Source organism: Staurois parvus, unplaced genomic scaffold (assembly GCF_062004578.1).
Source record: "Staurois parvus isolate SC_StPar_1 unplaced genomic scaffold, SC_StPar_1.0 ptg000165l, whole genome shotgun sequence".
NCBI classification, from domain to species: domain Eukaryota; kingdom Metazoa; phylum Chordata; class Amphibia; order Anura; family Ranidae; genus Staurois; species Staurois parvus.
The window spans coordinates 16,425,081-16,450,983 of NW_028317961.1; the positions used below are offsets into that span (position 1 = coordinate 16,425,081).

At 43.1% G+C, this 25,903-nt stretch overlaps 1 protein-coding gene across 1 annotated transcript; it reads left to right on the plus strand.

Moving 5' to 3' along the window:
• Positions 1-17,675: 17,675 nt before the first annotated feature.
• Positions 17,676-25,687, plus strand: LOC149462928 (endogenous murine leukemia virus Env polyprotein from Emv-2 locus-like). The gene is made up of 2 exons (XM_089676275.1): positions 17,676-18,572; positions 22,936-25,687. Exon 2 carries the CDS (start codon positions 23,099-23,101, stop codon positions 24,521-24,523), a length of 1,425 nt encoding a protein of 474 aa, XP_089532401.1. The 5' UTR covers positions 17,676-18,572; positions 22,936-23,098; the 3' UTR covers positions 24,524-25,687.
• The last annotated feature ends 216 nt before the right edge of the window (positions 25,688-25,903 follow it).

Below are 25,903 nucleotides of genomic sequence, written 5' to 3' on the forward strand. Positions count from 1 at the left end.
GGTGAGTCAACATGGAATTACTAAAATGGTGAAAACTTCTTGGCTCAAAGGTTTACATATATAATCAATGTATAAATCTGCTAATCCAGATTGAAGCCCAATTTGGGCAGATCAGTTTGCTAATCAGACCAGTTTTTTAACCTCTAATTGCATTTTTTTTACTCCTCAACTGTGTTTAATAATTTAATACATTAGGAGGGTTAAATTCTTGTATGTAAAAAATTCCTTACACCAATAAATTGAAGATGAGTGACACAATAAGACATGACTTTATCCCTGTAAAGCCGTGCACTAGTTTTAAAGAATGTACAGAGAGAATAGCAAGCGCATAATATTGCAGTCCATGTAATGATGAATAAATGGATAAAGTTCCAGTTAGGACAAAGGCAATTCAGTAAGCACCAGCACAGGCTGCGATGGAGTGAAGCAAACTCTGTAGTGGAAGAATAAACAAAGGACACATCGTCTATAAGTGTAAACTGTATGACAATTTTAATAAAAAGGTAAGTATAACAACTCATATCTTCAAACAGTACAACAGGCTCTTAGGGATATGTGTAGTACGTCTGTCGCCTGGTGTAGGAACTGCTCTGGAGAGGAGGTACCCTGGTTGCTCAGCAGAAGGTGCTGCAACAGGTAAGGCATTGATGGTAAAGCCTGGTTGGGTCTCCCATATGTTCAGAGCTAGTGGCGTTGGGCGTCTGACGTCATTGGGATGCAACACATTTCTGAGCATGCGCGGGAGCCGGTATGGGTTTTTCTACATAGTTACATTGGTCCATCTTAGACCAATAGAACTACAGTATACATATACCATTCCATCTAGAAGCTGGAATTTACTGTGGTAGACACCACTAATACAATGTTCTCCACTAGCTTCTGGGTCCAGTGCCAATGACCATGTTACATTGTGATCACAGAAGGCTGCCTGCTCTTTATAGGCAACATATAGAGATTAATTTGCATCTTTTCAAATGGCCTTACACTCTCAACCTCGTCCAATCAAAGAATGATTTGCATTCACTGGGAAAATGCAAAGCATTCTCTGAACTGTGTCTGGGCCGCGCAGGCCCCGTCCTGTGTTCACAATGCAGCAGGGCAGTTGCTAGGTATGTGACCCGAACTTTAGTGGAGATCATTGTAGTAACAGGTTTCTACTACAGTGATTTCCAGCTTCCAGGGGGACCCACAGATTTGCTATATGCATGTATACTTATATGTGCATATATGTACTGTATATACATTGTTCCACGCTGGAATTATTCTTTAAGAATATTTGATGAACTATTAGTTAAGTGATAAATGTTTTTTTCTCCTATAAATAATTAACCTGCTTAATTTCCAATCTTGTTTTAAAATATTTTTTTTTACAAATCAGTTCAAATGTCCTACATCTAACCTTTAAAAGTTGGCAGCATCAGAATGTTGTCAAGAATTTCTGTTTCCCTCATTCTAATCTCACATCCTTCAAAGTGCAGACCTGTTTGTTTATGAAAGTCAAGACACCAAGGATATGCAAATTTAAATGGGGGCTGGCATACAGTTAACTACAAGCAGACAAATACTCTACGCCTACAAAAATATAATTAAATAGACTACAGTTCAGAATGCACACATTCAATATAAATGTACTTGTATAATTTTATTAACCTCTTTATGTTATTTCAGTGATTTAGTTATTTCTGACTCTCAAAAAACATTCAGACCAAACAGTTGTCTAAAGACTAGTATAAATGTTGGCAGTTGAATATCCTCTGTATTCTAAAGCCTATCTCCAAGCAAATGTTGTGCCTCCACCCCCTCCTGTTATGGGGCCCTCATCATGACATCATCACAGCACTGCAGTCTTCTGAATCTTGAGAGTATTCCACTGCTGGACAGCCAATGGGAATTGCTCATATCACCCAGGCAGTGATATGGGCACCTGAAGTAGACTTTTTCACTCTACAGTCCAATAGAGAGAAGATGAAGGTAAGAAAGATAAGTAGTTGTGTTTTTGTTCTTTATTAACCTCCCTAGCGGTCCGATTATTTCAGATTTTTGGTGCTGAAAGCGGTACCATTATTTTGCATGGAAATATGTAGTTTTTTATTGTAGGCTGTAATATTTAGGAATAACTCACTGAAATCTGTCTGAACAAGAGTCTATTAAACATCCCAGGTATGATAAAATTTGAAACACAAAATCACAAATTATAATTTAATAAATAATCATAAAAAATAATAATATAATAATAATACATTTAATTAAATAATATAATCAAACCAAAAACACTGAAATTTGAAATATAGCGCCAAGTTCGCAGATCGCTGAGCAAAGTTGCAAAATTGTTTTCAGTGTCTGATGACGAATTTCTCACGGAATCATTATCACTCAATTCTGCAAGTGGTTCTGATTTACTATCGCCGTTCTCTAGCTGATCTAAACCCGCTTTTGACCTAAAGGGGCACTTTTTGGACGCCATGGACTTTTCTAAGTTTCCAGGCAGAAAGAACAGTCAAAATGCAGACGGGACAGGACAGAGCACTAGGGACAAAATGTATGTGAAATGGGTTGAAACAGCAATGTTTTACTATGTAAAATTGTTTTGAAAAAAATTAAATTTTTTTTAAATTTTCAAATTTCCCGCTGCCGGAGGCGGCGCCCGTACGTCCCGACGTCACAAGGACTGGAACACAGGAGCCGGATGCCAGCATCAGCTGGAGGAGATGGCCGGGGACGCTGCAGGGGACACATCGCGGGAGCCAAGCAATTAGTTAGAAGGTGTTGAGAGTGCTGAGTCGTGTGCTGTAGCTGATGTAGCTTAGCAGAGCTTAAAAAAAATTACTCATTAGCAGTACTCCCTGCTGAAAAAAAAAAAACACATATAAATTAGGACACCCTAAAATGCAGTACATTTCACCACTGGAACTACACTTCTGATTGGCTATAAAAGGTCTGAAATTATACTGCAGCTGTGGTTACGTCATATTAATATCAACATTGCCATGCAGAGATGAACCAATCAATTTGCTATGTAAAAAATTTGACTGAGAGCAGGCAGATTCAGTCAAGGTAGACTTTGTTTCCATATAATCCTACTTAGGCCCCAACACATTGTTCTTTACCACATTTTTCCCATACAGCAAGTCACAGCATTTGGTAATGAAGAGATGAATTGGCAAAGCTAGCTGTTACAAAGTTACTATTTTCTTGATTTGTTTTGTCACTAAGGTTTATTGCAGGGGTCAGATTCCGACTGTGCCAATTACCAAGAATCTAAGTAAGAACAGGGGTGAGTGGGATTGGAATTGATGGGGACAGGTAAGCAACTAGGGATAGTATATTTTTATCTTTTTTCCTTTCTAGTGACTGGCCTCCTAGCCTCAAAGCACATATTTTAATTTTTATTTTACTGCTGTTTACCATCAAGTTATATATTTCAATTTTTAGACACATTACACGCTACAGTACACAAAATATTTTATACAGTGACTTTTGGTCAGATAAAAGTCTTTTTAAAGCTCACTTCCGTAGTTTTAAAAAAGCCTCTAGAGTAAAATTCTATATTATTCTTGCAGGGTTAGAAAATTTTATTTTCCTTTTTTTTCATGCAATTCCATCATTAGATTCCTCTGTCGTGCCTTAGCCATTGTTTGCTTTGAATTGCCATTTCAGTAATTATTTTATGTGCAAGTAGCAAAATTTCTGTTTACCATGATATTTTTAAGAGTTCCCAAATTAGTGCAGGCAAGTGACATATGTAAAATCATTGTCACTGTTGCTGTGCTTCCTCTTTTTTATGTTAGGCCAACATTTACGTAAGAGGTGTTGATGTCCATACATGAACTGATGGTTGATAGAACAGATTCATATATTGCACGTAATCAATGACTGATGATTTGGTCATACAGATAGCAATACTACACATTGTAATTGCTTATTTTCATGCAGTTATATATAGATTCCCCCCTTTCTACAGAGAAAAGGGAACATAAATGTAACCACATTTACACCATCAGTTGCCTGGAATAGAACACTGCGGTGTGCCCTGTAAAATTACTCACGTAAGTAAATAAGGGGTGAGTTCTCACCACATATCATCAAACATATCACTGCCTAGCAAATCTTTGCATATTGCTAGTTTTTTAAACTTATGTTCAAACACACACACACACACACACACGATATTTGCACATTTTGTTCATGATGCAGTCAGTATTCATTTATTCATATTAGGTTTTACTTAGTCATACAGAAAAATGTTTTTTTTACATGTCTTTTCTTGACATGAATAATAAGTTTGGCTTGCAGATTTACACAAATCTCTCTAGTTTTCCTAGTGAGATAATTGTAAGTACAAATCCAGATTTCTGTGCCTAAAAATGACACTGATCTCCCAGCACTGAAGACTAATAAATCATGGAAGATCCAATTACCACCACACTTTGTTCCAAGCATCTAGTCATCAGCACACATATCTTCCCAATATCCATGCCAGAATTTCTAAGTGGAGTCCAACTCACACACCTCACTTCCCAGTATCCATGCCCTGACATGGACATTCCAGTAGTAAGACCTACACATTGTTCTTTACCACATTTTTGCCATACAGCAAGTCACAGCATTTGGTAATGAAGAGATGAATTGGCAAAGCTAGCTGTTACAAAGTTACTATTTTCTTGATTTGTTTTGTCACTAAGGTTTATTGCAGGAGTCAGATTCCGGCTGTGCCAATTACCAAGAATCTAAGTAAGAACAGGGGTGAGTGGGATTGGAATTGATGGGGACAGGTAAGCAACTAGGGATAGTATATTTTTATCTTTTTTCCTTTCTAGTGACTGGCCTCCTAGCCTCAAAGCACATATTTTAATTTTTACTTTACTGCTGTTGACCATCAAGTTATATATTTCAATTTTTAGACACATTACACGCTACACACCTCACTTCCCAGTATCCATGCCCTGACATGGACATTCCAGTAGTAAGACCTGCTCTCCAGTACACACGTCTACAAATATCTATTCCGGTATTGATAGCTCCTTCTGTAACAGCAGAGAGGAATGTGCTCCATCATAACCAGCCCACTTCTTGGTCTCCATGCCATGCTAGGAAACGCAAATGGAGAGAACTGTACTCCAATATACACAGCTCACTTTCTGGTATCCGTGTCATGACAGGAAATGCCAGCCGAGAAAGGTGCACTCTACCACATACAGCTCACGTCACAGTATCAGTGCCATGCTAGGAAATGTCAGCAGAGAAATATGCACTCTTCCTCACATGGCTCACTTCCCAGTTTCCATTACAGCAGTGAATTCTGCTTACCAGTGCACACAGCTATCTTATTAATTACAGTACTGATGGCACCTTTTGCGTACAGATCTCACTTGCTGGTGTTCACACATGCAGATGTGCATACCTCAGTGACCATTCTTCAGTTATCCCACGGACTTGACCAGTCTCTATTGTACCTACATTAACCAATCGATGACCAATCACCAAAGTATGTGCATTAACACTGCACCGATACCCTTTGTTTTAGGAAAACATTCTTTACTTTCCAGTTGTCTAGTTGAGGTGGTTTTGACCCCTTTGACCACAACATAATATGCTGATCGTATTAATTTTTTTTCAAAACTTATTTTATCCTGTATATTTTCTTAGTAACTGAACAGGCTTACTTTTTCAATTGCTGTATGTTAGTACTCTACTTAAAGTGATACTAAAGGTTCGCTTTTTATTTTTTTAAAATAACAAACATGTTATACATACCTGCTCTGTGCAGTGGTTTTGCACAGGGCAATCATGAATTTCCTCTTCTCATCAGGTCCCCCCGCTGGCACTTCAGAATTCTCCCCTCTGAGCAGTGCCCCCATAGCAAGCCACTTGCTGTGGGGGGGGGGGGCACTGGTGCGAGCTCGCACCTGAGCCCTGCTCTCTGTGCACATAAGATGCAGCAGAGTACTGAATGACAGCAGCAGAACCCAATAGCTCCCGCTGCTGTGTCTGAGCCAAAGAGGAAGCAGAAACCTGGGAGAGCTGCTGGTCTTCTGCACATTGCTGGACCAAGACCGGGCTCAGGAGAGTATTAGGGTGCTGGGGGGGGGGGGGGGCTGCTGCGCATTGAAGGTTTTTTACCTTCACTCATAGAATGCATGAAGGTAAAGAACCTTCAGCCTTTATGACCACTTATTTCTATAGGGGATATAACAGCATAATAATACACTGCTCTAAAAAAATTAAAGGAACACTTTGAAAACACATCCAATCTCAATGAGGAAAAATATCATGCTGGATATCTATACTGATATGGACTGGGTAATGTGTTAGGAACATAAGGATGCCCCATCATTTGATGGAAATGAAAATTATCTACCTACAGAGGCCTGAATTCAAAGACACCCCAGAAATCAGAGTGAAAAAATGATGCAGCAGGCTAGTAGTTTGTATGACCCCCACATGCTTGTATGCATGCCTGAAAACGCCGGAGCAAATGAGACAACGGATGGTGTCCTGGGGTATCTCCTCCCAGATCTGGACCAGGGCATCACTGAGCTCCTGGACAATCTGAGGTACAACCTGATGGCCTCAGATGGACCAAAACATGATATCCCAGGGGTGTTCTATTGGATTTAGGTCAGGCGAGCATGGGGGCCATTCAGTGGTATCAATTCCTTCATCCTCCAGGATCTGCCTGCATACTCTTGCCACATAAGGCCAGGCATTGTCGTGCACCAGGAGGAACCCAGGACCCACTGCACCACGTGCTTCTATGCATGCCTGAAAACATTGGGACATGCTCCTAAGGAGACAACGAATGGTGTCCTGGGGTATCTCTTCCCAGAGCTGGACCAGGGCATCCCTGAGCTCCTGGACAGTCTGAGGTACAACCTGGTGGTGTCAGATGGACCGAAACATGATATCCCAGGGGTGTTCTATTGGATTTAGGTCAGGTGAGCATGGGGGCCATTCAGTGGTATCAATTCCTTCATCCTCCAGGATCTGCCTGCATACTCTAGCCACATAAGGCTGGGCATTGTCGTGCACCAGGATGAACCCAGGACCCACTGCACCAGCGTAGGGTCTGACAATGGATCTAATGATTTTATCCCGATACCTAATGGCAGTCAGGGTGCCATTGTCTAGCTGGTAGAGGTCTGTGTGACCCTCCATGGATATGCCTCCCCAAACCATCACTGACCCACCACCAAAACGGTCATGCTGAACGATGTTATAGGCAGCATAACGTTCTTCACGGTTTCTCTAGACCCTTTCACGTCTGTCACATGTGCTCAGGGAGAACCTGCTCTCAATTGTGAAAAGCATAGGGTGCCAGTGGCGGACCTGCCAATACTGGTGTTCAATGGCAAATGCCAATCAAGCTCTATGGTGGTGGGCAGTGAGCACAGGGGCCTACTAGAGGACGTCGGGCCCTCAGGCCACCCTCATGAAGTTTGTTTCTGATTGTTTGGTCAGAGACATTTACACCAGTGACCTGCTGAAGGACATTTTGTAGGGCTCTGGCAGTGCTCTTCCTGTTCCTCCTTGCACAAAGGAGCAGATACTGATCCAGCTGATGGGTTAAGGACCTTCTATGGCCCTGTCTAGCTCTCCTTGAATCTCCTCAATGCTCTTAAGACTGAGCTGGGAGACACAGCAAACCTTCAGACAATGGTATGTATTGATGTGCCATCCTGGAGGAGTTGGACTGCCTGTGCAACCTCTGTGGTGTCTAGGTATCGCCTCATGCAGAAAAGATGAGTAAGGAAAAAAATGTCAGTGGCCTCCCCCTGTAAAACCATTCCTGTTTTGGGGGTCATCTCATTGTTGCCCATCTAGTGCACCTGTTGTTAATTTCATTAACACAGAAGCAGCTGAAACTGATTAACAACCCCCTCTGCTACTTAACTGACCTGATCAATATCTCAGGAGTTTAATGGACTTGATACTCTACTCTGATCAAAAAGTGCTTCTTTAATTTTTTTGCAGTGTACATTGTGTGGTTATACCTTCTTTGAAATAAGCTGCAAAATGTATGTGTCTCTATAACATAATATGAAGTAACACAATGTATTGTACATAGTACAGTGTATTGCCCATCAATGCAATTTAGTTCTGTGCTTCCTATATACCAATTTACATGAACATCCATATAATTGACTCACAGTTATGTCTTTACCTTGATACTCCTGATACACAGCCCACCCCAAGGCAACACAGCATGCTTCCAGATCAGCAACATTTCTCTTTAGATTTGTAAACCCATAGGTAAATAAGAGAACTAGAACCTTCGCTAAGTGGAAGAGTGGATTTAATAATAAAGTTGTCAGTGCCTCCACCCAGGACAAGGCATCTTTGAACAGAAGGGATTCCCTTCCTGGGAAATTAACCAGTAATCTAATCAAAATAATTGGCAGCAGAGGAACTACTGCAACCAACATATAACATTAACCATAGGCATATAGATACACACCAATATGGAGGTAATACAAGCTTTATATTAGAAAGGATTAATAATAGTACATACATCCAATGTACAAGCAGGTATTATCTGCAAAGGGGCCACAAAAAGACTCCTGGCGGAATTTTGCACATACACCCAGAATATATACATTTACGTCCAGATGAATGTTGCAGCAAAGTTCATTTGCAAGGGTCCCTTAGGATGATCATGATGTGGCAGCCGTCATTGTGTCAGACCTGAGACCTGAAGACAAGATCATCAGTGATGCAGAGATCCTCCAACCAGGAAGCTGTGGTGTGGCACTAGAACTCGCCTATCCATTCTGAGTCGCCAGAGTCGCCTATCCATTCTGCGTCTTAGTCCCTAGTAGTTTCTGGTCTGCCATGCCTGTATGGTATGTCAGACCTCTAGCTACCAGAAGTGTCCATCAGATGCTTAACCTGCCTCTAGGCTATTGTGGGTTTTGAGCCCTAAGCTAAAACTAGCAATAGAATCCCAGAAGAGGGTTAACTAAAATAACAGGAGCTGCATGTAAATTCTAATACAATAAACGGGTTCACCTACTAAGATACAGCAAGGTGACAACTACACCCACTCACTATATCACAGACTTAATTATCTGGTATAATGCATGTAACATAACAACAAGGAGACTTCTGTCACCAGTCTTTAGATATACAGCATACACCCAGGAGCTAAGGGCAAAAATAGTAAACTATTAAACATAGGAGCACTTGCCTAATAATCCTTTCTGGCCTAGACTTAGAAGCATCTTCTCCATGGACAGGACATCTGGTCTCAAACTTTCTCTCAGACCTTGTATGGCAGAACACCAACTTTTTAAAGCTGAACTCCATCAGAAGTAAAATGCACACATTACACAGCTATGCTTTCATATATAAATCAATAGATACATTTTGCTTTTAGTTTAACTAACATTCAAATACTTGAATTTTACTTGGTAACAGTTTTTTGCAAACCCCTGTACTACTCTGCTCAGATGGGTAAAGAGAGGGATTGTCCAAGGAGCCAATGTGCTGCATAAAAATGTAGAGAAAAGAGCAACAAGATGACTTCATCATTCTACTGCTGCTCTATGAATATCCAATTAGCAAGCTGAAGGTGGTATACCTTAACTGTAACAGAAAAAGCTGTGTTATCCTCCTTTCAGTGATGTGCTGTGGGATGCGGCTTTGTAAACCTCAGAATTGAATGAACAGAACAGAATGAACAGCAATACAAATCATGTGACAGGTAAAACAGCTCCCATGTATGTATTTCATATAGAGTATAGTTATTTAGTACAGTATTTGTGAATTTAATATATCCTTAGTTTATTCTTGGTATGGTCTTAGTTTACATAGTTACCAAGTTGGTAAGGTTGAATAAAGACACCAGTCCATCAAGCCAAAATTGTGTGGCTGTGTGTATTCATTTATGGCTTTACTGCTTCCTATATCCCTATATATTGTGTTCGCTAAGATCCCCATCTAAACTTTTTCTAAAATTATTGATACTTACGCTGACACAGCTGATTGTGGAAGGGAGTTTCACATCCTTACCATTCTAACACTAAAGAACCCCCTGTGCAGTTTAAGGTTAAACCACCTCTCATTCAGCTTCATTGAGTGGCCATGTACTCTCATGAGCGACCTGAGACTGAATAATTTTCTCCATATGCTAGAATCACCATTTGATATTTATATATTGTGATCATATCTCCCCATAAGCATATCTTCTCTGGGAAAATAAGCTTAACGTGTGTAGCCTGAGGTTCTACAGCCCCCTTTTTAGTTTTATTGTCCTTCTCTGGACTTTCTCCAGTTCCAGCACACCCTTCTTGAGGACCGGTGACCAGAACTGGACAGCACACTTAAGATGCAGCCAAACCAGAATATTTTTAAAGTGGTAGAATTATAGATGTATCTCTTGAGTAAATACCCTTTTTAATGCATGCTAATAGTCTTGTAGTTTTGCTTGCTGCAGCTTGGCATTGCACATTATTGCTGAGTCTGTCATCTTCACTCCGCTACTGAGCGCCTCTATGATGAAATTGCACCCCTGTCCTGCCCAGAACTGGCCACATCTGCCTACAACAACTATCTATCATCCTCCCTGGACAGTCTTGCTCCTCTTTCTACATGCAGAACCAGGCCTCACCTGTGTCAACCCTGGCAAACAGATGACACCAGAAGTCTCTTGAGCGAGCATGGCGTAAAACTAAATCTAAATTCTTAAATACAACTCCAGCCTCCACGCTGCTAAGCAAACCTACTATAACACTCTCAAGACCCTCTCATCCAATCCTCGTCAACTCTTCTCTACCCTTAATTCCTTACTCCACCCCCCACTGCCTCCACCCACCAACTTACTTACTGCACAGGAGATTGCCAGTCACTTCAAGAAGAAGATCGACACAATTTGTGATGAGATCTCCAGTGTCAAGCTTCCTCCTCTAACCAACGTACCAGGCCCAACACCAAACTCAACACTCTCCTCCTTCGACCCTGTTACCTCCAAGGAAGTTACCGATCTCCTTTCCTTCACCACCTGTCCCCTGGATCCTGCCCCCTCACGACTGTTGCAGCCTCCTTCCTGCTCTATCCTAAACTCTCTAACCCACATCTTCAGCCTCTCACTCTTCATAGGCACCTTTCCCTCCCCACTCAAACATGCACTGGTTACCCCCATTCCCAAAAAACCCTCGCTGGACCCCACCTGTTTGAATAACTTAAGACCCATCTCCCTGCTCCCGTTTGCCTCCAAGCTTCTCGAGCGCCTTGTTCACAACCGTATGAACTGCTACCTCACCAACAACAACCTTCTTGATCCCCGACAGTCTGGCTTCCACCCACAACATTCAACAGAAACTGCCCTACTAAAACTCACTAATGACCTACTAACTGCTAAAACCAATGGCCATTACTCCATACTCATACTCCTTGACCTTTCCGCTGCCTTTGACACAGTCGACCACCCGCTCCTCCTCAGTAAACTCCACTCCATCGGCCTCCGAGACTCTGCTCTCTCCTGGTTCTCCTCTTACCTTTCTCAGCGCACTTTCAGTGTCACATACAACTCCTCCTCCGCTCCTCTTCCCCTTTCTGTTGGGGTACCCCAAGGTTCTGTTCTTGGGCCTCTCCTTTTCTCTTTATACCTCCTCCCTGGGCCAACTGATAATCTTCCATGGCTTCCAATACCACCTGTATGCTGATGACACCCAGATCTATCTCTCCACTCCCCAGCTCACCCCCTCAATCTCCTCACGTATCACAAATCTACTAAGCGACATATCAGCATGGATGTCACATCACTACCTCAAACTCAATCTTTCACAAACTGAGCTTGTAATATTTCCTCCTCCCCGATCCCCCACCCACGACTTTACCATTAAGATCAACAGCACAACCATTGGTCCTTCCCCTCATGCCAGGGTGCTAGGCATAATCCTGACCTCTCCTTTGAGCCCCACTCATTGGCTAAATCCTGCTGCCTCAACCTCCAGAACATTTCCAAAATCCGCTTATTCACGCCTTGGTTATATCCCGCCTCAATTACTGCAACTCCCTCCTCACTGGTCTACCATTACCAGGCTATCCCCCCTTCAGTCTATTATGAATGCTGCTGCTAGACTTGTACACCTTACCAACCGATCAGCGACTGCTGCCCCTCTCTGCCAATCCCTTCACTGGCTTCCAATAACCCAACATATAAAATTCAAAATACTAACCACAGCTTACAAAGCCATCCACAACACTGCCCCTAGCTACATCACCGACCTCATCCACAGATATCTGCCAAATCGCTCACTCCGCTCCTCCCATGATATCTTCCTCTCTAGCTTCCTCATCACCTCCTCCCACGCTCGCCTCCAGGACTTCTCCAGAGCCTCTCCCATCCTCTGGAACTTCCTACCATAGCATGTCCGGTCAGCCCCCACCCTGTCTGCCTTTAGGCGGTCTTTAAAAAATGCACTTCTTCAGGGAAGCCTACCCCACCTCCACCTAAGAACTGTACTTGAATCACCTCTACCAGATCATCCCCCCCCGCAGCTATCACCTTTTGTATCACCTCCCCCTTCCTTTAGATTGTAAACTCCACGAGCAGGGCCCTCACATTCCTTCTGTACTGAAATGTATTGTAATTGTACTGTCTCCCTTATATTGTAAAGCGCTGCGCAAACTGTTGGTGCTATATAAATCCTGTATAATAATAATCTACAAGGACCCCCAGATCCTGTTACATCCTCGAAGGTGTGTAACTTGCATTCATATTTTTAGCCCCCAAGTGCATTACTTGACATTTTCCTACATTAAACCTCATTTGCCATGTATTTGTCCACCACTCTAGTTTATCAAGGTATTCATATAAAGTTTCAATATGCTGTTGTGAAGGTAATGCCCTGCTACACTTTGTATTGTCAGCAAACACAGATACAGAGCCCTGGGGCCCCCCACTCGTGGCTCCAGACCATTCAGAAGATATGCTATTTATCACAACCCTTTGGATGTGCCCTGTAACCAGTTTACTATCCAGGTACTGTACATACAGTATTGTCAATGCCAACAAACACGTTGGCAAAATATAGATACGCTACATCCACAGGCCTTCCTCTATCCAGAGAACAGCTCACTTCTTCATAGAATCTTAATAGGTCAGTCTGGCAAGAACAATCTTTCATAAATCCATACTGGTTACTACTAAATTACTACTAATGATTCTAATTTATCTGCAAATTTTTGGATATGGTCCCATATCATCCTCTCCAATAGTTTACAAACTATTGATCTTAGGCTGACTGCTCTGTAGTTTCCAGGCAAGTATCTTCACCATTTTTGAATATTGGTACATCTTCTAGTACCATTCTGGTCAATAAGCTGTCCTTGAAGATTAGGAATAATGGTCTAGCAATGAACTGGCTAAGTTCTTTGAGGACTCTCGAGTGTAAGCTATCTGGTCCTGGTGATTTTCTCACATTCAGTTTTTTAAGTCTTTTAAGAACACTAGCTTCTGTTAGCCATAAGGGTACACTCCTTGCTAACACTACCGTCTTGTCTATTATACCCCTTCTTTTCCATAGTAAAGTTCATAGTATAGTTCTCTGAGGAGAAGAACATATTTTGAATACTTGCCTTATCATTGTCACTTGTAAATGTCACTTGTAACCACGTAATGCTCTGATTATGCCTTTTCACTATTTATATATTAAAACATTTTTGAGGGATTATTTTTACTCTCCTCCACTGTGGGCCTCTTGTGGTCTATTTTTGCTGCCCTGATCATGTCCTTACATTTTTTAGTGCTGGAATGCTGACGGTGTCCCCTCGGCCTATATTTTTTAAAAGACAGTTTTTTTCTCTTTAGTGTGCTCACTCTCAAATTTAGCCACCCCAGGTGTAACCTTAGTTCTTTCTTATTTGTTACCCATTGGAATACACTGGCTGATGCCATTAATTAAAATGTTCTTAAAGCACTCCCACTTCTCTTCCATGTTGTTTGATTCTAGATTATCTTCCCATTTAATGTCATTAATTATGGAGCACAGTTTGGTAAAGCTGGCTCTCTTGAAATTTGATGCACTTGTCCTACCCTTATGTTTGTTTTTCCTATGATTTACAGTGAACGTAATTGCACGGGTGAACACTGTTTTCTAAGTTATTTCTTACTTCCACATTTGCTATCAGCTCTGTGTTGTTTGTAATTAATAGGTCAAGCAGAGCATTGCTTGTAGCTGGGTCATCCCCTGACACATAAAACTGTCCTGCAATACATTTAGGAAGTGCCGAGCCTTAGGCTGGCCATACATTATTCAATTTTCTTGAGATTTTTGGTTTAGATTTACCAAAAACCATATAATAGGAGGTCAAACCTAACAACACTTTCAATTGTATCCAACTAAGCAGGCTCTTGCACTACATAGTTGAAGGTAAATCTAAAGGAAATTGGGCAGAAATTGGACAGAAAATTGTATAGTGTATGGCCAGCCTTAGAGATGTGAGAAGTTCCATCTGCCCAGTCAACATCTGGATAATTGAAGTCCCCATAATGATAATATTGCCCTGCTCTACTGTCATTTCTAACTGTGAATGGTGATCAGTCTTCTCTTCATCCTTCAGTTTAGGGGGCTTATATCATGCACCCACTATTAATTTCCCTTTTGTTTGTTACATTTGAAGCTCCAGCCACAAGGATTCCACCTCCTCCCTTGCCCCGTTATTAATGTCTTTCCTTGTGTTCACCAACAAATCACTCATGATGTACATACAAACCTTCCCCCTCCTCTACCTACCCTGTCCTTTCAACACAGGAAGTACCCCTGGATAGCTGCAAGCCAATCGTGTGCTGTCAAACCAGGTCTCTGTTATTCCCACAAAGTCGAAATTCTTATGTATAGTAGTCTCATTTCTTCCATTTTGTTCACCAAACTTCTAGCATTTGTGAACATGCCTTTTATTTTCATACGGTTGCATAATATTATATCCTGATTTGTATTGAGGCTGCAGTAGAACCCAGTCAGCCCACATGCATTGGTTTTAGGTAATCCAGTTACAATGACCATAGTAGCACCTTCTACCCTTCATTCATTGGCTGGAATAACATCCCCTGATCCCTCCTCCCATCACCTCGTTTAAAAGGTCCTCTAACGTTTTGGCCATCCTATCCCTCAACAGAGCTCCCCATTTAGGTGCAGTCCACCCTTGTGAGAGAGCTGCTTCCAACTGATTATTTCTATTTCCTTCAAAATATTTTCCCTCAAAATATATGAAATCATTTATACTTACTAATAAAATTTGACACAAATATATGTATATTTGGGATTTAAAATGTATCTAAAGACAAAATTATTTGAATTTTTGGATAGAGCAGGGAATGGTTAAAACCCCTGGCAGTTTTATTGCCATCTTTGTTTCACCCAGGAGATTTGCTATTACATCCTGTCCCATAAACCCAACAGCAAGCCAGAGGAAATCTCTCTTTAAAATTAGGCCCCTCTTAGACAACTGTCACCAGAATAGGTGTCTCAGAAATCCTATTCCAGCTATGACAACTCAACATTTTGGATTTTCCCTCACTTTCAGTCCTAGGGACAGTGATCACCAGGACAAATAGAGAAGCTAAATTTCCCTAATGGAGACATACTATAAACTGCAATAAACACATACCAGAGGTTCTAAACCATCCCTGCTCCTTCCAAAATAAAAAAAAGTTTGGTGTTTACATACACTTTAAATTATCATTCAAATAAACTGCTACTTTAGAAAACATGAAGTAACATAAGCTGTTTCTTTACTAATAAGATGGTGTCTTACAACTTTATATGGGTAAGGTGGTAATAGATTTCTGGTGAGTCTTTTGTTTTCTCTGAACCATATGGAGGCTGAGGTATACCTCTTGATGCCAATGGATTGATTTTTATGAACCTTGCCTATCCCATTTGCTGCTTCCTAGGCATTTTCTAACTACAGGAAACAGGACAGTGTTTCATTTCCTCCATTCTCCCAATAACAGTGTAGGTACTGATGGTCAGTGTTACCAGTATCACTTTGTTCATTATACTAATTTATAGTGCTTCAGGCAATAGAATAAACTCTAAGGCTGGACAAACAGAATTAACTCACCAGTTCTGATGAGAGATGAAAAGAATTGCCTGTCCCAGTGGGCAGTCCTAAAAGGAAGAGAAAACAAGTTGGAGTGATTTCCCAGGATGCTGAAAACCCCTAAGAACCAGGCAAGATACTTTTGTTGCTGACAAATATTCTCTGCTTGTTGACTAAATGGTAGCCTGAATGCTTGTCAGTAACAATGCTTTTAGCTCAAATGTATACTAATTGAGTATGACTAGACACATGTGTTTCTGTCTGTAATAAGTTTCCAAAAATAACATCCCTGGTCATAGATAAAGAGTGAGTTAGAATGATCTCCAGGCTAGGCATACATTAGTCTCTTGTGCAACTTCTTTGTACATATAAATAAACTGCTATGTTTTCCTGGAAATGTACTTCTCTTAAAGGCAGAACCAAATAACACCAATGGCACACTATGACTACAAGGGGAAGCCAAGGCTGCCACCTTGCCTAGTAGGACAGCTTGCAGTGGCAGTATGCCAAAGTCACAGTAGGTTGGATGGTTTGTATAGCCCTCCTCAATACCTGCTAGGTCATTATCTGTCAATATTTTAAAATAATTCCTAATTCATTTTAAGTGTATTTATGACATCAAACACCATGCCATTAACAAAGTAGGGGGCTACATGGTACAAAGCCCTCTGTGTTTTGGCCTTTTGTTTAAATATGCTTTAAGAGCACTTGGCTATATGCAGTTTTCTAGTTGACAAATAAGACAAATAAGGTATAAAAGGGATTGTTATACTTGTAATGAACTGTATAATTGTTTGAACTACATTGTAAAATCTCCATTGTGGATTCTTACAGAAGCATGTGGCTTAAAACAGATGAATGAGCTGAAAAATTGTTCGGACAAAAGACTTGCAATAGATGCAAATTTACAAACAACTTTTTCTCACTAAATATATATATATATAATTTTTTTTTTCAGATCTAAGGGGCAGTCAATTAGAGGTCACATAACCCATTCCACTTCTTTTTTTTCCTCTATTCCTTCCATCTGCTGCAGATTAAGTGTTGACAGAGGGAGTATACACAGATGTCACAAGATGCAGTAACACATCTTTTAAAAGTGCTTGGTGACACAGTTTTTATTTTATATTCTTAATATGTACATATATATATATATATATATATATATATATATATAAAATTCTTAAATCTTAAATCCTAGCATCTCAGATAGTGACTTGGTGAATTGGTTCCACCTGGATTTTAATGATTCAGGCCGCTCCTTGGTGATTAAATATTTACTATTGCAAACTGATCTACTAGTAAACTGGTAGGATTCCTGTTCACTTTTTCTTTGCAGATTGCACAGTGGTTTTCTTTTGGAGTATGGAGGTGGGGGGCGGGCAGGGCAAAAGCAGAGGGAAAACCAGTAAATTGTGAGGTCTCGAGCTTGAATCCAAGAGTTCCACACCATGTGAAATTTTTGGGGACAGTTGCGGTCCATGTACAGTCAGGTCCATAAATATTGGGACATCGACACAATTCTATCATTTTTGGCTCTATACACCACCGCAATGGATTTGAAATGAAACGAACAAGATGTGCTTTAACTGCAGACTGTCAGCTTTAATTTGAGGGCATTTACATTGTCATGGAAATTTTGTATTGTTGGTCGAACTTTAAATGTGTCATGTATTCGTGTTATTCATATGTCTCTCGTGTGGCTTAATTAAAGCTCTGAAGGCTGCAATTGGGCCATGCGCATGTACAATGTATGTATTACAGTACTCGGCTTGGTAATGGATGAGATGGCAGATCTGCGCTTATAGACCGGCATGTATACCACCACGGCATTCCATGCGAATGCTGCTGTCAGTAGACCGTGGGCCTGTATCCACATATCAGCAGCATGGTACCACGTGGGCTTCATAACGCAATGCGCAAGCGGTGTGAACTCCACGTGTAGGCTTGTGCATATCTTACAACCCATTACTAATCTGAACTGTATCTCGGATGGATGTGTTTTAATAAAGATCGTATCGGGCCCATCCAGGTACAGACTGATATTTTTAGGGAGTGCTTGTGCAGAGAATTTTACATACCAATAGAAGCTAGTAGGACAGGAAATATGACCTCAGATGGCTCATAGGGGGGAAGGGGAGGAAGTCTGCTGACCTCAGAAGGTTCATGGGGGAGGACCAGTGATAGATAATAGCAAAGGCTATGCTCCAATTGGAATGTATATCCTCTGTATAGGTACTCCCCATTGCATTGTTCGGTGGGAGGGATTGACTTTATTCATGTGGGGGGCATGTGTGTATTCTTAATAAAACAGAGAGCGGAGCCTAAAATCAGCCCTTATGTGAGTTGCAACCAGCCTTAGAGTGTCGTGTGATCATTCCAGGGTAACGGAGCTCCATCACCCACAAATTCAACAGAACCAAAGTATTTGGATGGGCAGGAATCGTGTAGTTTGGCTGCAGTCGTGGTAAGCGAGATTCGCACAGCTTTATGGGGGATTTCTGCGCATCCAACTGCGAGTACTCACGGTAAGGAGAAATTCGTTAAAGCGAATTTCCAAGACAGTTTGGCGAGCCTGGTGGATACTAACGCGTATTCTTGCGTAGCTAACCAAGAACGAGGGGGGAATGGCCATCATGAACTAGCAAAAAGTATGCCGGCACATTTCAGGTCTCTCTGCCATTAAGAGGATCGCTTTTTGCGTGTTCGTGTGGCTGATTTCGCTCTCTGTTAGCTAACAAGAAATACCGCTTAACAAGGACCTCATTTTTTGTCCTAAACTCTTGATTTGTGGGTGAAAGACAAGGGTTTGTCTCTGCGGAACGCAGCAGAGGGGGGGGTTTTGGTTGGCTGGATTTGGTCAAGTTTAAAAAATCTTCCAACCAAAAATTAAACGGGTATATGTTTTAGTGGGTAAAAGTTGTTGCATAGTGTTAGGTAAGTATTTGCGGGTTGTAGGTACTGTGGTGATTGCTTTACCCCCCTCCACGTGAGGTAATTATTACAGTGCTGAAAGGCTTAGGTTAATTGTTAACTGTTGTAAGATCTGTGTTATGTGGTCTGTACAATGTTTTGTGGTACCACTGCTCCCAGCAAGCATGCAGCAGGGGGTCCTTTTTGTTACATGTGCATGTTAGTGTGATATGTTGGTGTTTTATGTCCGTTCTGTGATTGTGCCCAAATTGTGTTGTATGTGTACTTCATATTGTTGTGTAATTGTCCAGTGTATGTTCTGTCTAAAAGTCTGTTTTATGTAAGAAGTTAGAGGCAATTTTGAGGCTAGAGTCTGCCGTGTGCTCCTCTGTGGGGGGTCATTCTAGTATCTGCCATGTGCTCCTCTGTGGGGGGTCATTCTAGTATCTGCCATGTGCTCCTCTGTGGGGGGTCATTTTCTTGACTAAACCACATGGACTCCTTTTGTTTGGTGGCCATTTTGTTGGCTACCAAATGTGCAGTAATCTCTATGCAATGTGCATGAAGTTTCCTATATGCATTTGACCCATATTGTGTTTTTTTAATCCAAATTTTTTACAGTTTCATTTGTTTGCTTTTAGCTTTAAATTTGCGTATTGCCAGCCAATTTAAAGTGTATTAAGCGAGTTTTCCCTTCACGTGTTCCACATTTAATGAGCGCGGTGAAGTCTGGGTTTTTGCACATAGATTTCTTGTATAGTGATTATGTTTTTCTTGTGTTTTTCCTGTTAAAAGTAGTTCCTTATTGTAAAGCGGGTTTGTTTTAAGCTGCTGTGTCGCGTGTTTCACGTCCAGCAGACTTTTTGTGTAAACGGTTCTAGGTGGTTGCAGTAAAGATTGCGTGTATAACGTGGATCGTTTAGCGGTGCTGATAGGAGTGATTTTTGCGTCAGCAACAAGGTTACTTTTGGCGCAGTTTTTCGGTTCACCTCTGTGTAATTGTTTTACTGTGAAACGTCCCGTGTTTTTCATAAGGATCCACTTTGTCCTTTTTAACAGTTTTTCAGGTTGAAAAAGGGTTTTTCTGTGTGTATTAGGAAAGTTTTTTTTTCTTTACACAAATTTCCTAAAGGTCAGTTAGCAGGTTTCTGCCCAACCAGTGACCCCTAAGTAACATCCAAGAACCCCTCTTTTTGTTTTGACTTGTGTTAGCTACTGTGTGCAGGGAGAGAAAAGCCACTTTCATCATTGTGCGGTGTGGCCTGCCAAACACAGTGGGTGATGAGAACCACATAAATTACGCTGTGTGAGTGGGCGGTCCAGGGAAATCCTGGTTACCACAAACACTTCGGGTGGTCAGGATCACACAAATTGCGCTGTGGGAGTGGGAGGTGTGCTCTCAGTCTGACCGCCACTTGATGCGCTTCGGGTGATCGATAAGTATCACATAAATTACGCTGTGCTGGGAAAGTGGTGGAATCAGGCCTCTCGGTAGGATCCCACCGAGTGCTCCAGGGGGTAAACAGGTACCCGGACGCGGGATATATACCAGTGACTAGTCACGATGGGCAGTAGTCAGTCCATGAAGAGAGAGGGGGAACCAGCCCTCTTCAGGGTAAGGACAGCTGCACAACTGATGAAGGTGAGTTTGGGGGGGAAGTCTACAGAACCCCTCAAAAGGTGGAATAAATGGTCGAAGGGTACCAGATGGGAAATTCCCCGGGAAGGTACATTTGACGCATGGAGGTGGGAAAAATTCATCTCTGAATTTGAACCACGGATGCAGGCGTCAGAACTAGAGATCGCACAGCTATGGCTTCACAGGTCAATCCAATTAGGGAGGCAGGGCATACATAAACTGGTGTCTGTCCGGAAGAACCAGGTGATGTATACCTGGCCTCCAGAGGGAATAAAACAGGAGGATCCAGTGTCAGAGGTGGAGGAAGCTCTTTCAGGGCTGACTCTACTAAGGCAGGCAGGATCAGGGTCTACTGGGGTCCCCCAACAACCAACAGTGGCTGAGATAAGTATAACTGCACCTGTCTCTTCTGTTAGTGACGTCACTCTTGACATACCTTCTGTGTCTTCTGTCTCTATGCCTCAGCCTCTGCCTCTACCTCTCCCTTCTCCCTGCTTCACCCCAGCTCCTTCTGTTTCCAACTATGAAGCCTACTCAACAACCGATTTGCAGACTATCTGTGAATCAAGGGGAATAGACACCCGGTTAAAAAAACAGGGCGGATTGCATCAAAGCGCTACGAACCACTGATCAGACCCCTGCCCCCCAGCTATACCCTGATCTGAGGGACCTCAAACCTGAAGGTGCAGTAAGCGAGGTGGTTAATCTAAGCCCACCGATGATGCTGGGTCAGCCCTTGCACTCTTCCCGGACCGAGGCCTATCCAGTCAGGGTGCAGCAATTTGAAGGTCCTCCCAATGCACGGGGGGAACGGACTTTAGGGGAACGGGTAGTTTGGCATGTCCCCTTCACCCCGGCAGAGATCCGCACTATTCTGGCTGAGCTCCCGGACTATCGAGTCAATCCGAGAGGATTTGCTCGAATGTTTGGACAAAACCAGTTCAGCTATGGTATGAGCGGGTCAGATTGTGCACAGATCCTACGGGCAAAGGTGGGCATGGAAGTGGCCAGTACAGTGATTGCAGGGTGCTCTATAACCACGCATGAGGAGATGACTTCAGGGGGCAAAGAGTTCTGTACACAGCTAAAGGCAAAGCTTCCAGAAATGTATGGTGCTACCTCTACTACGGACATGATGAAGCTCACCCAGGGTAATAATGAGGAAAGCGCCTGCTTCTGGCGCCGTCTCAAGCAGGCGGCACTGGATGCGGATCTGGAAGTTGGACCTGATGCTCCAACTGAAGGGGTAAAGGTGACCGCGACGCACATTCTGTTGCGGGCCAAATTTTTGGAAGGCATCAATATTAAAATTCGGGAAAGGCTGGTTCTGGCCCGACCCGAATATAATGAGATGTCTATCCCTGCTATCCTTTCCACTCTTGCGGCAATAGAGAGGGAAATGGATAGAAGAAAACAAGACAAGGCCAAAGTTCTTATGTCCCAGACCCCACACGAAAAACCAAGGGATCTGGGTCACAGGAAGGATAGGCCCCCACCCAGGTGCTTCCAGTGCCACCAAACGGGGCACATGAGGAGGAGCTGTCCCCAATTACCTAAAGGTCGGTGGCAGTTCATTCCTGATGAGTCCTCCGCCCCTATGACCACCATGGTAAGTAACTCCTATGAATTCTCATAGGAAGTTGACAAATCGGTGTCGGCCCAGATCCATCTTTTTCTAGAGGAATTAAAATATCCCCTCCCTTGCCTCACTGACACCGGTGCAGCAAGAACGGTCCTGCGAAAACAGGACATCCAAGGCAAGGTACCCCTCTCAGGGGAAAGCCCTCCTAACCCCTACTAACCTCACTATCAAACGATGCACTATTCTTAACCCAGCTTCTCTTCTTCCTGTGTCGGAAGATGAGAAGGGGGGGAGGACAGCAATGACAGTGCTGAATTTTGCAACACGACTAACAATACTAACACCTCTTCTGCTAACATGTCTTCTTTGTCCACTACTAATCTCTCTTCCAAAGGACACGACTGCATTTCTTTGGTGGAACTGGAGTCAGCGGCGACACACCCCATATCACCCCGAGAGTAGCGGTAAGGTTGAACGTCTTCCAATACCCAAAAACCTTGGCCTGAGTGTCTCCCCATTGCCCCCTATTCCATCCGGAATGCCCCTCGGCAACCACATGGGCTGTCACCCTACGAGGTGTTGTTTGGGGGACCTCCCAAAACAGGGTTGTACTTTCCTCAACAGTTGTCGTCTTTGCATTCACAGCTTACAGGTTATGTGCAATCTCTGCAACGGGAGCTGCAGAAGATACACCATCGGGTTCGCGAATCGCTCCCCGATCCAAATACAATAACAGGTGTTCTTTCTATTGAGCCAGGTGATTGGGTCGTCCTAAAGAAACATCAAAGAACCGGACTCGAGCCACGGTTCACCGGACCATACCAAGTCCAGCTGACGACACCTACCTCACTCAAACTCGAGGGACGAGACAACTGGGTGCACGCAAGCCACTGCAAGAAGCTTTTCAGCTACACCAGAGAATGAGGGGTGTCATTTTCCTTTTTCTTTTTGTTTGTATGTCATACATGTGTGTGAACGGAGGAAAAGACGGCAGATACCCCAACCTTTTATTTAAAATGCACCTGCGTTTAGCCAGAACCGCCAACAAAACCAACTGTTGGGTATGCTCAAAGCCCCCACCCAGTCATCACATGTCCGCAATGGCCGCTGTTCATGCCCTATATGACATCCGCGTCGGCATGAAAAAGCAAGGGACCCCTGGTCAGCCCCCACGTAGACATTTGTCGGTAGAACTTAATGACACATTTTTAGCAGGTAACATCAGTTTCAGCACCAATATTAGCTCTAGCTCCTGTAGGGCCCTCACCAGTCCATTATGGGTAACTGGGCAGCTAGGCAGCCCTCAGGTGTGCTTTAACATCAGCTTTGGCACAGGTAACAAGTTTGTTGGGATTACCACCTGCGAGGGAGGTATAACTGTCAATCTGACTAACCAGACTTCCTTTCTGAGTAACCACACTGACCGACCAGACCACGTGTGTTGGAAGGACGGATGTGATGTGCAGACTGAGGGAGCAATCCCCCAGTCTGTGCAACTGTTGCTCAGTGCCAGAGGCCGAACGAGGAACTCTTCCTGCTCTGCTCTGACAGGTCCATACTATTTTCTGTGTGGTTCGGCAGCCTATAGAACATTTCCCCAGAACGCGAAAGGTTCGTGTGCCCTCATAAAGCTAGTCCCCGCATCCTATGTAGTGATGGACCATGAAGAGTTGATGGTCCACAAGAAGGTAAGGATGGCAGGGAGAGTTCGCAGGGAACTGTTCTCTGAGGGCGACCAGGCATGGGCTTGGTTCCCCTCATGGACAGGATGGGGAATAGAACTTATGAAGCGCCTGAACAATTTTTCTGTCATCGTGGATAGTATGTTTAACGAGACCGTAGAGGCTGTCAGAGAAATTGCCCAAGAACAACGGCAGATGGGAATTTTAGTGCTTCAGGAGAAGATGGCCCTCGATTATCTTTTAGCCGCCAAAGGGGGGTTCTGTGAGTTCATCGGAGAGGATTGTTGTACTTGGATAGAAGACACCGATGACAAGGTCCAGGCCCATATGGACAAAGTTAGTGAACTACAGGGAAAAGCTAGAGCTATAGCTAGTGAGGGTTGGAATCCGTTCAAGGGTTTGGGAGGATTGGGAGATTTCCTGTTCTCCATCGGATCTTGGTTGAAGGAAGTGGGAGTGTATATCCTGATGCTTCTCTTTTTCATCTGCCTTTTATATGCCGCGGTGAGATGTTCCTGTTGCCTCATCGACCGTGTAAGCCAAGCTCGGGCAGACGACCACATCTCCATGCCCGCTCCGGGGATCCCACTCCAACCACTGATCGGAGGAAGACCTCACCAACCATCCACCTTCTCTACAGATTACGTCCTGGCTTCCCTCTAATTTATCTCTCTGAAGACCACATTCTCCAAGACCTTCAAGCAAGCTTCAAGCCTCATCATGGTTTGTGTCTGCGATTTGGAAAACTGTCTGGGTCGAGACCAGCCTTGTGTGGCCCCGTCTGCAGGGGCAATTTGAGAATCTGTTGCTGGATCTCCCCAGACCACCGTGGGATCACAAGCTTTATTCATACCACAAGTCTGTTTGTGGTTTTTGCAAGAGCCTTCCTGTAGTGAAGGTTCCAACGCTCTTGAGGATCATCGCTTCAATCAAGCCTGTTTGCGTCGAGTCTGCGTCGGGTCTTGTTGTTTCAGGTACCCCGTGGAGCTTTATTCTCAGGGACAACTACAGGAACTCTTTGAAGTTTGAGACTACACCCATCAAGCTGAAGAAGATCAAGAAGGGACACGAGGAGAATATGATAAAACAGGAGGGAATGTCATGGAAATTTTGTATTGTTGGTCGAACTTTAAATGTGTCATGTATTCGTGTTATTCATATGTCTCTCGTGTGGCTTAATTAAAGCTCTGAAGGCTGCAATTGGGCCATGCGCATGTACAATGTATGTATTACAGTACTCGGCTTGGTAATGGATGAGATGGCAGATCTGCGCTTATAGACCGGCGTGTATACCACCACGGCATTCCATGCGAATGCTGCTGTCAGTAGACCGTGGGCCTGTATCCACATATCAGCAGCATGGTACCACGTGGGCTTCATAACGCAATGCGCAAGCGGTGTGAACTCCACGTGTAGGCTTGTGCATATCTTACAACCCATTACTAATCTGAACTGTATCTCGGATGGATGTGTTTTAATAAAGATCGTATCGGGCCCATCCAGGTACAGACTGATATTTTTAGGGAGTGCTTGTGCAGAGAATTTTACATACCAATAGAAGCTAGTAGGACAGGAAATATGACCTCAGATGGCTCATAGGGGGGAAGGGGAGGAAGTCTGCTGACCTCAGAAGGTTCATGGGGGAGGACCAGTGATAGATAATAGCAAAGGCTATGCTCCAATTGGAATGTATATCCTCTGTATAGGTACTCCCCATTGCATTGTTCGGTGGGAGGGATTGACTTTATTCATGTGGGGGGCATGTGTGTATTCTTAATAAAACAGAGAGCGGAGCCTAAAATCAGCCCTTATGTGAGTTGCAACCAGCCTTAGAGTGTCGTGTGATCATTCCAGGGTAACGGAGCTCCATCACCCACAAATTCAACAGAACCAAAGTATTTGGATGGGCAGGAATCGTGTAGTTTGGCTGCAGTCGTGGTAAGCGAGATTCGCACAGCTTTATGGGGGATTTCTGCGCATCCAACTGCGAGTACTCACGGTAAGGAGAAATTCGTTAAAGCGAATTTCCAAGACAACATCCAA